At 27.2% G+C, this 17,116-nt stretch overlaps 1 protein-coding gene across 1 annotated transcript; it reads left to right on the top strand.

Moving 5' to 3' along the window:
- The first annotated feature begins 11,998 nt into the window (after nt 1-11,998).
- On the top strand, nt 11,999-16,768 carry LOC108343419 (N6-mAMP deaminase). Its single transcript, XM_017581692.2, has 12 exons — nt 11,999-12,096; nt 13,229-13,442; nt 13,548-13,618; nt 14,100-14,191; nt 14,296-14,355; nt 14,457-14,678; nt 14,760-14,836; nt 14,928-14,997; nt 15,080-15,193; nt 15,491-15,557; nt 16,295-16,399; nt 16,487-16,768. The coding sequence occupies exons 2-12, from the start codon at nt 13,366-13,368 to the stop codon at nt 16,603-16,605; spliced, it is 1,074 nt and encodes a 357-aa protein (XP_017437181.1). The 5' UTR covers nt 11,999-12,096; nt 13,229-13,365; the 3' UTR covers nt 16,606-16,768.
- The last annotated feature ends 348 nt before the right edge of the window (nt 16,769-17,116 follow it).

The following is a 17,116-nucleotide window of genomic DNA, read 5'->3' as shown; positions in this document are numbered from 1 at the left end:
GTATGGTTAGTTGAAGATACATTTTCAGTGAAATGCATTATAGCTCAAATATCAATAATTTTTTACCATATTATTACATTATTTAAAAAAACATTTTTTTTTTAACTTTTCAATAACCATTTAAATTTTTAACTTTTAAAGCGTGCCTAAATAGGTAAACTTTTATACGAATAAGAACATGTGTATTTTTACAGTAAGGTAATAGATTTTTGAGTGAAAACGTAGACATTGGTCGTTGGAAGCAAATATTAATTAATAGAATTGAGAATGTTGAGCATGTAGATAATAAACATTCCCCCTGAACACGGTATATTATTACTGAAAAGAAGATTATGAGGAATTTAACCTAAATAGTTAGTTAAAGCATATTAATAATTGGATGAAAAAATAGAGAAGATATGTGAAAAGTTAAGGTATTTATGAGTGCAGTTGTGTATGTTGGGAGATGAAAGAAACTTGTGAAGAGAGAAGGAAGATATGTGGCCCTACCCAAAATAATTTGTTCACAAAAAAGACAAAATATTGGTGCCTCTTTCCTCACTTACCATCAAATGCCCCACTTGCCTTATCTTTCTCTTCTTCCTCTCTTAGAAAAACATGTTTTCCCTTTTGGATCTTTCTCTTAACGCCACACATACTTCCAATACAACAATAAATGCTCACACTTCACTCTACAACGCCAAAATTAATGCTCAAACTATCCCTCATACACAACACTCGTACTAATAAATTCAAAATCCTGTTCTCAAAATTAGGACAAAATTATTTCGATGATGACAAATAACTATAACTCATGCTCATTTTCTTTTCATATCTTCTAAACTGTATAAATACGTGGAAGGAAATTGTTTTCGTGTACTTAACGCTTTCAACCTTTTAAAAGTTTAAATTAAAAATTATTTAAATATATATTTCTCTTTCAATTTTATAAATATTTTTTAAAAAAGAGTTTTCTTTTAAGTCAAACAATATCTTATTAACCCTCACAATCATATTTCAAAACATTTGAGCTTTCAACATGAATAAATATATTTTTAGTTCTTTAAATTTTTCATTTTTTTTATTTGTCACCTTTTGGTTCTGCTAATTTCAATACGTGCTATTTTGTGATTTATGCTCATTCTAATATGATGATTATAATCACTTTGAAGATTAAACGTTAAATGTTTTCAAAATTAGGTAAAAGAAGGATACAATGTCTTTGAAAGAATAAAACCAAGTTAAGAAATTCAATAAAAATATACTCTCCGTATTAAAATCCCATCTAAGTTTTAAATGTCACTCAAAATAACATTTTTTTTCCTGTTTTTATAACGTCGATATAAATTTAAAGTTTACCTTTTTAATATAAATTACAATTTATTTTAGTCTTTGTCTCATTGTTGAATTAGTTTAAAATTTACTTTTTAAAATACGTTAAGTAAATTTCTGATCATTAGTTTCTATAATGATTTTATAATTGAGTTAATATTTCATTGATTATCCATTAATTGTATTTGGTTGAAAAGCTTTGGAGAAGAGTAGAGGGACCATTCATTGATTGTGGTAGAAGACCAAACGTTTAAATAATTGCAAATTAGAGTAATATTGATTTAAACGAGGAGTGAAAAAGAAATAAAGAAAAAATGATACATGGGAATAAATAATAGATTGGAGACAAGGAAATTCTCTTAAACGTGTTCGTGGAAATTGGAAGAAGCACCACAGAAGAAGAGGACTCGGTTCTTGTACAAAAACGCAATTTTCAAACTTTCATACTACAAAATAAATGTAATAATGTCTATAATTTTAAGGAAACCCTAAGAAACAGAGAAGAAGGAAGACATTGGAAGGAGTGGACCGTGACAGTACAGAAAAGACAAAGAAACATGATCATCGATTGATTCGAAAAGCTTGGAAAATATCCAAACTAGCGTACTATGTTAGATAAAAGGGACAATCACTAATGATCTAGATTGAAATTTTAGACAAAAATGATGGCTCATCAGATTTATTGGGCAGATTCAAAACACACTATTTTTCATACAAGATTTTAGCACAACGAATCTATAATTAATTTTTCTCGGGATATTATTCAACTTTCTTGACAAATGAGTGATTCTTCTTATACTTCACGGTCTTCATTCATCCTGCATCTCCAATTTTACTTTTTTACCCTTTATTTAATAAAAAGTTAAAATTTAATTAATTAATTAATGTTTTCTAATCACATTTCAAAGTACGTTTTTTACTGATCACTTCGAAGTGCGTTTTATATGTTTCAATCGCACTTTGAAGTGTGTTTCTTATATGTGCATGTTTTTAGGCTATGAATTTCAAAAAAATACATATATAATAATTAAATAATTACAAATAAATCCAAAATAATATTTAACAAAATTTACAGATGATAATTATTATTTAATTCAATAAAAAATTTAATAATTATTTTAATTTCATAAAAAATTAAGTAAAATTAAATACATAATAAATAATATATTACGAAAATAATAATATGTTAAAAAATAACAAATTCAACAAAATTTAACAAACAAATAAAATAAATAAAAATATATTAAGAAAACATTTTATTTATCAACTAACAAAAAAAATTAAATTTATTATACTAACCTAATAAAAAATAAACCTAATAAAATAAATATATACTAACCTAATAAAAAATTAACCTAATAAAATAAATATATACTAACCTAATAAAATAAATTAAAAAACCTAGAAATCAAACCTAAACGCTATTCGAAATGCGGCGACAACTAATGCACATGGATGTGCGGTTAGTGTGAGCCGCCTGGGAAACCTCTGCATATCGATATGCGGTTTCCCTACTTTCCGCACTTCCAACTGCGGAAGTCTGCGACCACTGGCATTTAAGCAGCTGCTCTCCGGCGACCAACACCAACACCCAGCGAACTCAAAAAGCACATGCATATATTTGTATGACAGCAAATACCTACATTTTATCAAGATACTAACCTGGACGCCAGAAAGCACCTGAGATTTGTGAGAAATCAAACACGAAGGAGAAACACAAACAGCTTGGCACAAGAGGGAGGAGAAAAGAGGGCATAAGAGACCGGAGAGAACAATGGGAGAGGAGGGAGGGCGGAGGAAGGAGGAGTGATTTAGAAGGGGGTGTAGGGTTTGAAGGTGAGATGCGGCAGAGTTCAAGTTTCAAAATTAATCAGCCTTTTAAAAATTTAAAATATTCTTGTTGACTGTACTGAGGGATATACTTTGACATTAAATATATTTTGGAGATGCAGGACGAAAGCAGTAAGGTGTAGGGAGAATCACTCCTTGACAATAGTTAAGAAAACTACAATGTAACATCACAACTGAAAGGTTAAAAATAGTTAGAATGTTGAAATTGCAAAGCAACATTTTTAAAACATACAATACAAGTGATCGAAGATGGCTTTCTCGCAATAAATGTAAATCTATCACAGAATGAAAATAAAATTATTTATTAAAGAGTAATTCTTAACTACCAATAATGTGCATCATGAAATAAAAAATATAAATAAATTACATAAAATTGCCAACCATATGGTCTTTGTAAGAGGATTTAATATCTCTATAATAATGTCTGCTTGCTTACTTATTTTCACAAGAAATTCGTATGGTACATGGGTGACTTAAATTCGATGTGAAAAATCAAATTCGTCTACGCGTCAGCGCCAGCATCACATAAAAGCATTAATGATGAGAATAAAGTTAAAAACATATGTGAATTGTTTTCTTCGACATCACAATTGGCTTCTAGTCGGCCAATTTTGTTCTTTAGTTTTTAATTTCTTAGCAGAGATGCTATTTCGAATTTATGTTAGTTTATATTGAAAGAATTGCATTATTATTTTGAGAAGTTATTATGTGTGCAAAATAAATAAGTCATTATGTTATTAAAAATAGATACAATGTGCTAATATAAGAGAAAGCAGTTGTTTTTAAACAAAGTTTTATGCTATGCTAATAGACAGAAATAAGAAGGGAAAAAAATTAAAATAAAAACTCTATACTCCATATGTTTGTGAGAAAAGTATTATACATGGAAAACAAGTCTTTGGAAGTCTTGTTAACATTATTTTTTTATTTTGAAGTTTTATAAAAAATTGTCACTAAAATAAGTCTTGAAAAATCAAGAAAATAAGGTATAAAGTTCAAATTTTTTGGTATTTTCGTTTTCTTTTTATCATCTATTTATATTTTTAATGACTAAATATATTTTTATATTTTAACTTTTAATAAAAATTGAAATTAATTTTTTTTTAATTTTGAATTAATTTAGTTTTTTATTATTAATATCACATATATTTTAAACGCGTTTGTATTGAAATATATTAAATTAGATAAACAAGTCAAATATTATCATAAAACATATAAATTTAATAAAATTTAATTAGGAAAATTAAATTAATATATTTTTAAAGTTTAAAATTAAATTAAATTAAAATTTTAAAAGATAAATAATTCAAATTTTCAAAATGAACTAATAACATATTTAATTCTATTTTCAAATTATACTGTTTTATATATTTAAAAGGTTTTTAATATATTTTCAAACATCATAACAGTATATATTATAGTATTTTACTGGTATAGCATATGAACAACTAAAAAAAATCTATTTTAGAATATGTATTTAAATTAATATTAATTTCTTAATTTCGATTCTCAAATAATACGAGAGTATTTGATATATTGAAATATATCTTCTAAAGAACAAAATGTTATTCTTTAAACTAAATCTTTATTTTTCTATAAAAGATCAAAAGAAAGAGTTTCTATTTAGAATATATTTTTTCACCTTTACATACAGTATTAATGTTTTAATCTTGATATTATTGTGAAAATATTTTATTTCTAAATGTCAAACTATTAAAGTATTATTCTGAGAAAAAAAAAGGTGTAAATATTAGACACCGTACGATGCTAAAACTGGTGTGGTAAAGTGTAGGGTGAAGAAACTGTCCACTTGTTTTTAGTAAGTTAATTGAAAATGAGGATGAAATTAAAAAATGGTGTGATAGAAGTAATAAGAGTTGGTGAGAGAGGGTTACGAGGGAAAATGCAGAAAGAAAGAAGAGAGGGGGGACACATGCTGGGGTCAAATCCATTTATGGACAGACCACATGCGCACATACGAAGATGCAATGTATCGAAAAGGGTATTGTACAATCACTTTAGTGCACTTCAACCTGTAATTTTGACATTTGACAATATCTTTAATTCTCCATCAACAACAACCTCTGTCACATCCACAAGTCATTCCTATAAAGTCAGGCCAAAATTGCTTCTTCATTTCTCATTTATTCCTTAATTTTCCATTTCTTATAAATTAATCTTTTTTCTTTATAGATTCTTTTTTCTAAAGGAAACTAATTTCTCTGTAACTCTTTTATATCACATTTTTTATTTTATTTTCATTAACAAATTCTAAAGCCTGTTTAATTGCTATGGAACGTTAATCTGTAAGCCAACTGTTTAATTTTCATACTATATGCTATAAACGTTTTTTATACTATTAATTGATAGAAATTAGATTCCATGTCACTTTTAGAGTAATTATTATAACAATAAATTATTTTCATTATGCAATAATATATGTTAGGTGGTTTTTTAATGTTTGCGTGTTAATGTATCTTAATTAAATTCTTATGTTAAATACAAATTTGAAGTTGGAAAATTGAAAATCAAAGAATTTATATCTATTAAAAGTCAAATAAGAATTGTCATAATCATATAACAGCGTTTTTTTACACATTTTTATTAATTTTCTTATTTTTGAATTATGTTTCGTTTTCTTAATGTATTTACATATATTGAATTTATGATTTATTTGAATCAATCATCTATCCATTTCATTAATTTCTTAGTCCACTTAAATGTTTATTTTCAAAACATGTGTAATTTCACGCAAAAACTTGTTATGGATTGTCGAATTAAAATACTATGTTGTTCACATTGTTTAAAATGTTGTGTTTAATTATTATTATTTGTACATACAAATAGAGCAATTTTCTTATCCACATATCTTTAAATATAATATACTTGAGAATGATAAGACATTAAGTTTAAAATATAAATATATATATATATATATATAAAAACCATCTATCAAATAAATATATATATATATATTATAAGTATATCACATATCACATATTTGAATAATTTTCTTTCATTTAAGCAAGTTATTTTTAATTATTGAGATCTATCATCTTTATTTAAGTGTCATAATTTATGTTTAAAATGTTCTCTGATACATGTATTATAGTGTATCTTACATTTGAGTGTTTATTATTTAACAACACACATTTTTGGATTTTTTTTATTTGGATTTTTTTCTAATAAGTTTCAAATTTTTAGTAATGACTATGTTAATGTTTAAGCAATTCTTCCATATAGTGCTTTCAAAATGGATTGTAACCTGCGAGCCAACCCGGTCTACTAAGGGTTTGAGCCGGGTTGGGTTTGAAAAAAATGTAATTTATTTATGCGAGCTAGTTTTCAACCCGGCTCACTTAGAACTCGGCTCATCCGGGTGGAACCTGGTGAGCCAGGTTGGCTCATCAACCCACGTAATTTAATTAAATTATTTATTATTTTGTTTTCAATATTATTAGTTAACATTTCTTTTATTATATTGATAAGGAAGAAGATGTTTTTTAAGAGAGAAAATATTATAGATTTATCTCTAATATTATAAATGGATAAGTGATACAAAAATTATCAATATTAAAAACTTATTTGTTCGTCTTTTGTACATGTTTTTGGATTAAGTTTGGATTGTATGAATTTTTTTTTGAATTGTTTTTGGAGTTTAACATCATTTTAGTGTGAAATTTATTTAAATTTAAATTAAAAAAATTATAATTTTTTTTTTATTTTAAGAAAAACTTATACTTAAATGATACGATGAGCCAACCCGTGATTAGTCGGGTCGGGTTCAAATTTTTTCAGCTTGCTAATAAATAAGCCGGGTTAGATTGACTCACGAAGTAATCAATCCGTGGTGGGCCAAGCCGAATTACCCATTTTAACAGTTCTATTTCCACATGAGTATCCTTATATATATATATATATATATATATATATATATATATATATATATATATATATATATATATATATATATATATAATTGTCAAAAGGTTTCACAATCCATACATATTGTCATCAATTTCACTTGAGAAATCTTCATATCATTTAACTGTTGGAGCAATATACACCAGAAAAATAATTGTTTCGATCATTTTTGTTTAAGTTAAACATTGATTGAGTTTCACATTATTATTTGAGCAATAATAAGTTATGAGTACCAATACTAGTAAGAGTTCTTGATCGATTTTTAAAAAAAAATATTAAAATTATTAACTGATGAAATCTGTGAATAAATCAAAATTAATAATGACTTACTAACAATTAAAAATTTATTGGTAAACTGTTTACTAATAAACTTTATTGATAAATACAAAAGGTTATCAGTAATTATAAAGGATCATAAATTCATCAATAATTACTGAAAACAAAATAATAAGAATCAAGAAAAAAGAAACTATAAAAAGCAATAAAAATTAAAAAATGAGAATTGAAATCATAAAGCATGGTACTTCATATCAATCGAGAAGAAGACCTACTAATATAGAGTTTTTGTACTCACATACTTCAAATATTCTCTAACACCACATGTATTTCATATTGTATCAACCCACACTTAAATATTCATGTAACATTTTTCATATACATACATCTAACAAATCAACCATCACATATTCTACACTTTAAACAACTAATTTATTAATAAGACTTCATTTTAATTTTGGTCATCTAAATTATTTTAAAAAATTAAAAAAACCATATTAAAAAAAACTCAATTCTTATTTTACACAACTAAGTTATCTAATTTTAAAAAATATTAAATTAAGTTTATTTAATTAAATTGTCGTTAACGTCATTCTTACATACCATGACACGACATGTCATTTTTTTTTTCAGTTTATAAAAAATTGCTATGTGACAGGCTATTGCTTCCTCATTTGTCATTCGTTAAACCCATATATCCCTTGATTTCCAATTTCTTGTAAGCAAAATCTTTGCTTTTCTTTATAGATTCTTTTTTCTAATGGAAATTACATTATTTGTAATTCTCTTATATCACATTTTTTATTTTCATTAACAAATTCCAAAGTCTGTTTAATTGTTATGGAACGTTAAACTGTAAGGCAAGCGTTTAATTTTCATATTATATGCGATAAACATTTTTATACTATTAATTGATAGAAATTAGATTCAATGTCACTTTCAAGGTAATTATTATAACAATAAATTCTTCTAATTAAGCAATAATACATGGTAGATGGTTTTTTAATGTTTGCGTGTTAATGTTTCTTAATTAAATTCTTATGTTAAATACAAATTTGAAGTTGGAAAATTGAAAATGTAAGAATTTATATGTATTAAAAGTCAAAAAAGAATTGTCATAATCATATAAAATTAATCTTCTTAATTTTGAATTATGTTACGTTTTTTTTTGTGCTTTTTTTCCCCACACTCTTTCAATATTATTTAACACCACACATACTTTATATATTGTATCAAACCAGCAGATGTTCATATAACATTTTCTGTATACTTACATCTAACATATCACCATCACATACTCTACACTTCAAACAACAAGTTTATTAATAAAGCATAATTAAACTTTTGCTCATCTCATTTATTTAAAAAAACGTAAATATTTACTGCAATTAAATAATCTAATTTTTAAAAATGATTCAATTAAGTATGTTTTATAAATTGTGATTAATATCGTATTCATGCATGTCACATGTAAGTTTTTTTATATTATTTTTAGTTTAAAAAAATTGCAATGTGATATAGTATGGCTTCCTCAATTCTCATTTGTTAAACCCATTTATTCCTTAATTTCCCATTTCTTATAAGTAAAATTTTTGTTTTTTTTATAGATTATTTTCTCTAAAGGAAATTACTTTCTCTGTAATTCTCTTATATCACATTTTTTATTTTCATTAACAAATTCTAAAGCCTGTTTAATTGCCATGGAACGTTAAACTGTAAGCCAAGTGTTTAATTTTCATACTATATGCGATAAACATTTTTATACTATTTAATTGATGGAAATTAGATTCAATGTCATTTTTAAAGTGATTATGATAACAATAAATTCTTTTCATTATGCAATAATATATGTTAGGTGGTTTTTTAATGTTTGCGTGTTAATGTATCTTAATTAAATTCTTATGTTAAATAAGTTGGAAAATTGAAAATGTAAGAATTTATATCTATTAATTTTTTAAAATTTGAATTATGTTTCATTTCTTGATTGTGTTTACTTATATTGGATTTATGATTTATTTGAATCAATCCTCTATACATTTCATTGATTTTTTTTTTAGTTTAATAAAATAGTTATTTTCAAAACATAGGTAATTTCACACAAAATTTATTATAACTTGTCGAATTAAAATATTATTGTTTTTTCGCATAGTTTAAAATGTTGTTTTTATTATTATTATTATTTATTAGATTGTGGCGTTTTCGATTTCCGTTTTTATCAAAAAGTAATATTTTTTGTACCGATTTTTTTTTAACTTATCAACTTTTTGTGACGTCTATCTTTTCTTTTTTTATTTTGTGTTTTTTTTTTCTGATTTATATTTTACGTTTTTTATTTTTTTATTATTTTTTGATTTGATTTTGTATGTATTTCTTGAAGATTAAAATTCATATATGATAATAATCTATACAGGTAAGATAATATCATCTGACACTACCATGTGTCATATGATATCCAGATTGTATCACCCTTTATATGGTTTTATAGAATGTCTTACACTTCTTTTAAAGATTTTGCGTTTACAATCTTTTTAAAGTTAGACTCATCAACAACTTGGCACAAAATGTATAAAATTATTTTGTCTTTTATTGTATTGCTTACGCATTCATCTCTGATGTTTTCTTATTCTCTATGATCATTTTCCATCCCCACTCAATTTTTTCAAGAATCAAGAAGAGTATTGATTTTGAGACTCCAAATATCATATTTGATTTTCTTAATCAATTTTGACAAATAAGACTGACTATATATGTTACTCTTTTTTTTTAGTTAACTATTAATAATACTTTATTAACAAAAACAAGCTTGTTATAAATAATTTAATTCATATAATTTTATAGACTTACATATTTCAATTTGTTATACTCAAAACAGACAAAAACAATTAAAATTGACTAACTCATTAACTAGCCATAAGTTCCCACGTATTAACTTTCAACAATAAACAATACAATTAATTTTATCCATTTAAGATCAACCGTTTGCATGTATTAAAGTTTAGAAGTACAACCCAAAACAAAGACGCATATTCTAAAACTAGTAATATATAGAATAACATACCAATATTGCTTATTACACGAAACGATGATACATTCCATAGGTGGATATTTTTCTTATGTTGCTATAAAAGATACAATATTTATAATTAGTTACTATTAATTTAGCTTTGTTTATTTTATTTACGAAAGAATAAAAAAGAAGAAAGAGGCTATAATTTAGAAGATTGTTTGATATAAAATATCTCTATATATATTATATTATCTTTAATATTGAATGTTTGTATATAAATAATATATATTTTTTGATAAAAATGTAAAATAAAATTATTTAAGTATTTTCTATATTTTTTTTATATTGCGATACTATTTTAAGATTTTCTATAAATTTTCGCAAGAAAATAGTTTCCAGTAGACTTTTTATATAAATTTCATAAAGTCCCACTAAATATTTATAAGATTATTTTTTACCAAATATAAAAAATTTAAAAGTTTTAGTAATGAAACTTTCTTTCTTATCCTTTTTTCTCAAGTTGAAGAAAAAACAAAACGCGACAACTCTATATTTATATTTTCCTTACATATATACAAAGAATCCAAAGAGGGGAAGTAAGCATCTTCTTATCTTCTTTGTTTCTTTTCTAATTTATTTATGTTAAACAAACTATAAACTTTAAAGAAAAAAATATTTTTTTATAGTTATTTGACCACAAAAATTACACTATTAAAGTAGGTAAAACTGTAAAATATATTAATCTTTTAAATAAATATATATTTGAAAATTTTAAAATAATTATTATTATTGATATTCCCAAAGTACAGAACTCAGATATTGACGTTTCCTACCAAATTGATATCTTGTGCGAGCCTACAAACCAAACTATTAATTACATTTAAAAGGCAAAAGTTAATATCTCATCCTATGAATACATTATTCATGTATATCTACTGTATAACAAGTGGAAACACATGTCCAAGTTTTTATATTTTAAAACAAAAATAAAGAATAATTGAGAACTTATAGCATTATTTTAAAGTGGGTTAGGCACTTTATTTCTCTAAAAAGAATTATACGATTATGTATTTTACCAAGCAATGAAATTATTTTAATTTAGTAACATTATGTAACTAAATATGACAACCAAAACTCTTATACAAAATCGTATTGTCTTTACATATTAACTATATAAATCAATTTATTATCAGCGTTCTCTAACTTTAGTTTAAAGTAGAAATCTCTTTGAATCCCTTATATTTTTAAAACCTCTAAAAGGTTAACTTTATCAATAATAATCACAAAGACACAGAGTTAATAAGTTAATAATTTTAATAGAATAACAATATTTCTTTACCAAATTAATTATTGAAATTTATGTTAAAAATAATTGATAAAATAAATATTAAATGTATACCTAATTTTGTAATTTAATGAATACATACATGCTTATTATGGATTGAATGATCCATGCATTCCTCTTAACGAAGAAACAAGGCATACACACTTTCTCAGTTTGCATATCACATTCAATTATAATTTGTAAATCACATGTGTATGTTAGGTTTTAACTTTAACAATAATTATTTAAAATATTATTTGATTGGTTAACATGTATAACTGTGTAGCCTATTAAACTCTTGCGTCTCTGTGAGGCTTTAAAAAGCAGTGCTCTGTTTGGTGTGGCTTTGAATCTCACCAAATTTCTCTACTCTGCTCTGTTCCTTTTGCCAGAAACTTTCCATGTGAGAAAATTCTGCTTATTCTTTCATTTCAGCTTCTTAATTCTCCTTCTTTATATGTTTTTCAAGTGTCTGCTGTGGGCTTTTTATTTTATTTTTCTCTCTGAATCCATCTCTTTCATGAAGTATGGTGTTTTAGACTGTTTTCTTGATCAAAGTTTCCATTTTTTTGCGTGTAATTAAGATGGGGTAAATGGTGTCTTTTACGTTGTCATGCCTGTTACTACCACTGAAAAATATGCCAAATTAATAGTTCAAGTTTTTAAGAACAAATATTTGTAAACATTTTTATATAAATTAAAATACACCTTTTAATAAAAATTAATATGATAGAATTTATATGCAATTAATTTATGCATACATTGTTATTTTTTTAATGTTTGAATTTTACTAATATGTTTATTGTTTATAATTTATTATTGGAGTAAAATATGCATGAATTTGACTAAGGATTGACTTTTAATGAAATTTTGTTTTTTAAAATATAATATTCAATTTAACGAAATAAAACAGCTAATTTGTAAACCTTTTTTTAATGATATATCTAGAGGAAAAAAAAATAATTAGAAATCGCTCTTTAAAATTACAACTTTCAAAACATTTCAACACGAGATTATCATGGTCCTACACGAGATAACCTTAAGACACGGGTATACTTATGTCAAAAAGAACTATAGAATGCACAATTTACTAAACTAACCGTTCATGCATATTGTTTTTCATATTCTATACATCAAATTTACCAAATACTAAATTAACTAACGGCTATTTCATGCATTTTTTTTAAATGCATCATTTCCCAAGTTTTCCTACTTTTCCTTTTTTTGATAATAATTATTTAAAAGAAACATTTTTTTATAATGGTACATGATTATTAAACTCATAATTATAATATTAAATATTTCATTTGTTAGCATTTTATTTTATGGTAAATTTCAAAGTTATTTATGTTTATATTATAGAGAAATTTTAAAAAAATTTAGAGGAAGGTTATCCTTTAATTATATTTAGAATTTGATGTTTATAATATATATTATGTTTATAAAATAAAAATGATTAAAATGAAAATTGAAAGTTAATGAGAGAATAAGATTAAAACGGTGTAGCTTAGTGATGGAGAAAATAGAGATTGCAGTGTGGGAACAAAAGTCGTGGAGCTATTGGTTTGCGGGAGCCATTATACATAAGCAACCAAACCCACCGTTTGTCTTTCAGTTACATTCATAACACAGCAAAGCCAAAAGGCAGAGAAAGAGAAAGAAGAAAAGAAACATGGAGTGGTGTTTGTCAATGCCAAAGGTTGAACTGCATGCTCACCTCAATGGATCCATCAGAGACTCCACACTTCTGTAACTTTCTTTTATTCTATCTAATTTCAATTTACTTTTTCTTTTTGCTCTCTCTCAGGATGCACAATCTGAACTTGATTACCATTATTGTTATTGTTTTTTCAGAGAACTCACGGAGGGTTTGATTGGAAAGGGTGTCATAGATATCTCGGAAGTGGAACATATCATCAAGAAATGTATGTATGCCTCTCTTGTTTATTCTCCTGTTTGGTTGCTGGAAAAGACAAGACCGCCAACAAACATGTCCCTCTCTTTCTGTTTTTCTATGCTTGCTCTTTCGTTAATTGTCCACCCTGTCTCTCTTTCAATGTGCTCCTTTTTCCATTTTCAATTCATGTTGACGCTTCACCACATGCTCTCCAAGCCTTCTCTTCCAAACTTAAACCACATAATTCATCCCTGGATAAACCAACCAACTCACATAACCATCCATCAATTATCTTTTTATTAAAAAACAGTACATATACATATATATGGCACCACCACCACTTACTCAGGTGCTCTCTTAATTTTCTTTTGGCTTCTTGCATACCTGTTGCCGGACCTTTTTTCTCATTATTATTATTTATTTTAATTTTACTCCTATTTCTGTTAAGCTCAAATCATTTTTGTTTCTTCATGCTCACACTGATGTTAATTGTGTTGTTGTAAATACAGACAACCGTTCCGTGGCTGAAGTTTTCAAGCTGTTTGACCTAATCCACATTCTCACTACTGATCACAAGACTGTCACTAGAATTACCAGAGAAGTATGGCTGCTTGGTTGCTACGTAAATTTTGTTTTTGCCTCATTTATTGCCTTCTCTTTTTAACAAGAGATAATAGCAATAGTAATAATAGTACTTGAAAGCAGGTTATTGAGGATTTTGCATCAGAGAATGTTGTCTATCTTGAGTTGAGGACTACTCCAAAGGTAACCGAAGAAGATTTATAATTCAGGGTGTTCTTGTTGTTTCCATTGATTGTGACAATTGATCTGACGAAGAAAGTGTTTTTTTTGGTTCCACCATTCAGAGAAATGATTCCGTGGGAATGACCAAACGCTCTTATGTTGAAGCTGTTATCAAAGGTCTGAGATCAATCACTTCCGTTGACGTGGATTTCGTTCCGCGTTGTGAAGATTCAAAGAGTCTTTTTAGTTCTGTACCTGCAATTGGACATGTGAGAAAAAGAATCTATGTTAGGCTTCTCTTGAGCATTGACAGAAGAGAGACAGCAGAAGCAGCAATGGAAACTGTAAGACAATATGTGCAAGTAATTTGAAAAACTTACAGCTTGCCGTGTGCTGGCTTTCAATGTTACATTTCTTTGCTGTAGGTCAAGCTTGCACTGGAAATGAGGCCATTTGGGGTGGTTGGAATTGATCTCTCTGGAAATCCAAATATTGGTGATTGGTACATCAAACTGATCCAATGCTTGATTGTAGTAATGAATCTTCATGTTTGAAAATCGATGCTTATTCTAACCCATTCTTAACTTCCGTAGGGCCACGTATTTGCCGGCATTGAAATTTGCTCGAGAACAAGGCCTTTATGTAACACTTCACTGTGGCGAGGTGAGCCAATCTATATAGCTCTTACTTGTGACTTTTGGGAGTTTTCCTGACTTGGTCTATTTTTCCAACTAAGTGATTTTAGGTACCTAATTCAGTGGAGATAAAAAATATGCTCGACTTTCGTCCCCAAAGGATTGGACATGCTTGTCACTTGGAGGATGAACACTGGAGACAGCTGAAGTCGTCCAAGATTCCGGTCTGACTTTTTCACCACTCTTATCGTTAAATAAACTAGAAAATGAAAATTATGATTCAAGTTGAAAGAGAAATTTCAAGTGTGAATTTAGTTGTATGATCTAAGAAGTTCCTCATACATAACAATAAAAAATATTATGTATATACTGGGAACTCCTCAGATAAAAAAAAGGTTATGTCTTCACTGATCAACACTTCTAGGCTTCTGATCCATGTTAAGTTTGAATGCATTATCACTTCGCAATTTATAGCCAGCTAAGATTCATATTATTTATTCCATCTTCTTCACCATTTTCAGGTTGAAATCTGTTTGACATCAAACATTAGGACACTGACTATTCGATCCATAGATGTTCACCATTTCGGTAGGTGCTATTTGTTTAAAGTTGAAGTTGGTGATCATAAATATAGAATCAATGGAGGGACCGTTTTTTTAACTTCATAACGAAGATGCTCTATGCTTGAAAGTGGCTTTGGATTTTGGCTAGCTTCTCTTTTTGATGTCGGGAAAAAATATTAATAAACAGTAGAACTTTTGGAGAAGTCAGAGTAGAACTTTTTGCTTAAAAATCGTTTTCTAAAACAATTACACATTTCCCATAAATCAATTTCTCCCCCGAAATCTATATAAGGGATGAAATTGTTTTTCAAAACAGTGTTTTGAAAACAAAAAAACAGAAAGAGTTGGGAGACGTTTTCTCTCATCCGTTTTCTTCAAAAGTTCTGTCCTGGTTTTAAGGAACCAAACCTTTTAACGTGTTCATGGGACACACACGAACAAACAAGACCTGTTTTGACTTTCCATAAAGTGGTTACAGCACGTAATGCTCTTACATTTTGCAATAGAAGTTCATCTCTTCTTGTTGGAGATCAAATCTCACTTTTGTGGGTTAAAAAGAAGTTAATGGTTCTATTCTATCACCAACATGTCTTAGGTATATCTAGCCAAATAAGCTACTAAGCTAAAAGTCTATGCAGTAATCATAATCTTATTCTCAAACACTTGTAAAGTAATTTCAGAGTTATATACAAACTTTTATTATGAGGGGATTTGCTTTAAAATAATCAATCCTCTCTTAACCTCATGATCTTTCTGATGCAGGTGAGCTGTACAAAGAAAAACATCCTTTAGTCCTGTGTACTGATGACTCGGGTGTGTTCTCTACCAGTCTCACCGAGGAATACAAATATGCTGCTGATTCATTTGGTACGTTTCACTTTTCTTTTGCCGGCAGTACTTTTTAATTAATTCAGCAGGTTTTGCTGACCACATGCCTGATTAATTGATTACTAGGGCTGGGAAGGAGGGAAATGTTTGAGCTGTCAAGGAATGCTATTGAGTATACATTTGCAGATAGCAAAGTAAAGGAAGATTTAAGAAATTTTTTCAATTCAGTGGCAAAAAAATATTGAAGTGCATTTAGATTACTTTAGATGTTACCTAGCGATCCTTCTGCGTCCTGTCCCTTATCCTAGATTGAAAAAATGAATGAAGTGATAAAATAAGGGTGTAGTATATGCATCTGATCAAGTTTATGAGTATTTTAATTGAAATCAGCAGCAAAGTTATCCTCTATGTTCTCATTTTGCACGTCACTTCAGAAGTTAAATCCTTGCAATTGGTCCTTGATAAAATTATTCAATCTAGTGACTCTTCTAGGAGGTTTCGGTTGATTAGCTACACACCATTGCAATATGATCACGTCATTGGATATATATGCTGACTGGATCACGATTCACGATCTTCAATTCTACACACTTCTACACAATCTGAACCATAAAAAGGATGTTGTTTTCACATAATTATAATATAAACGAAGTATTGAACATTTAACATTATATGCATCTGTTCTATGCGACCATTGGACGGTGTAGTTGGTTGGTTTTTGAACAACATTTGATCGTAATCCATGTTGACTTGTGA

The sequence above is a fragment of the Vigna angularis genome, chromosome 6 (assembly GCF_016808095.1).
Source record: "Vigna angularis cultivar LongXiaoDou No.4 chromosome 6, ASM1680809v1, whole genome shotgun sequence".
NCBI classification, from domain to species: domain Eukaryota; kingdom Viridiplantae; phylum Streptophyta; class Magnoliopsida; order Fabales; family Fabaceae; genus Vigna; species Vigna angularis.
The sequence above is the reverse complement of the archived record's forward strand: the minus strand, read 5'-3'. Positions and strand labels throughout refer to the sequence as shown.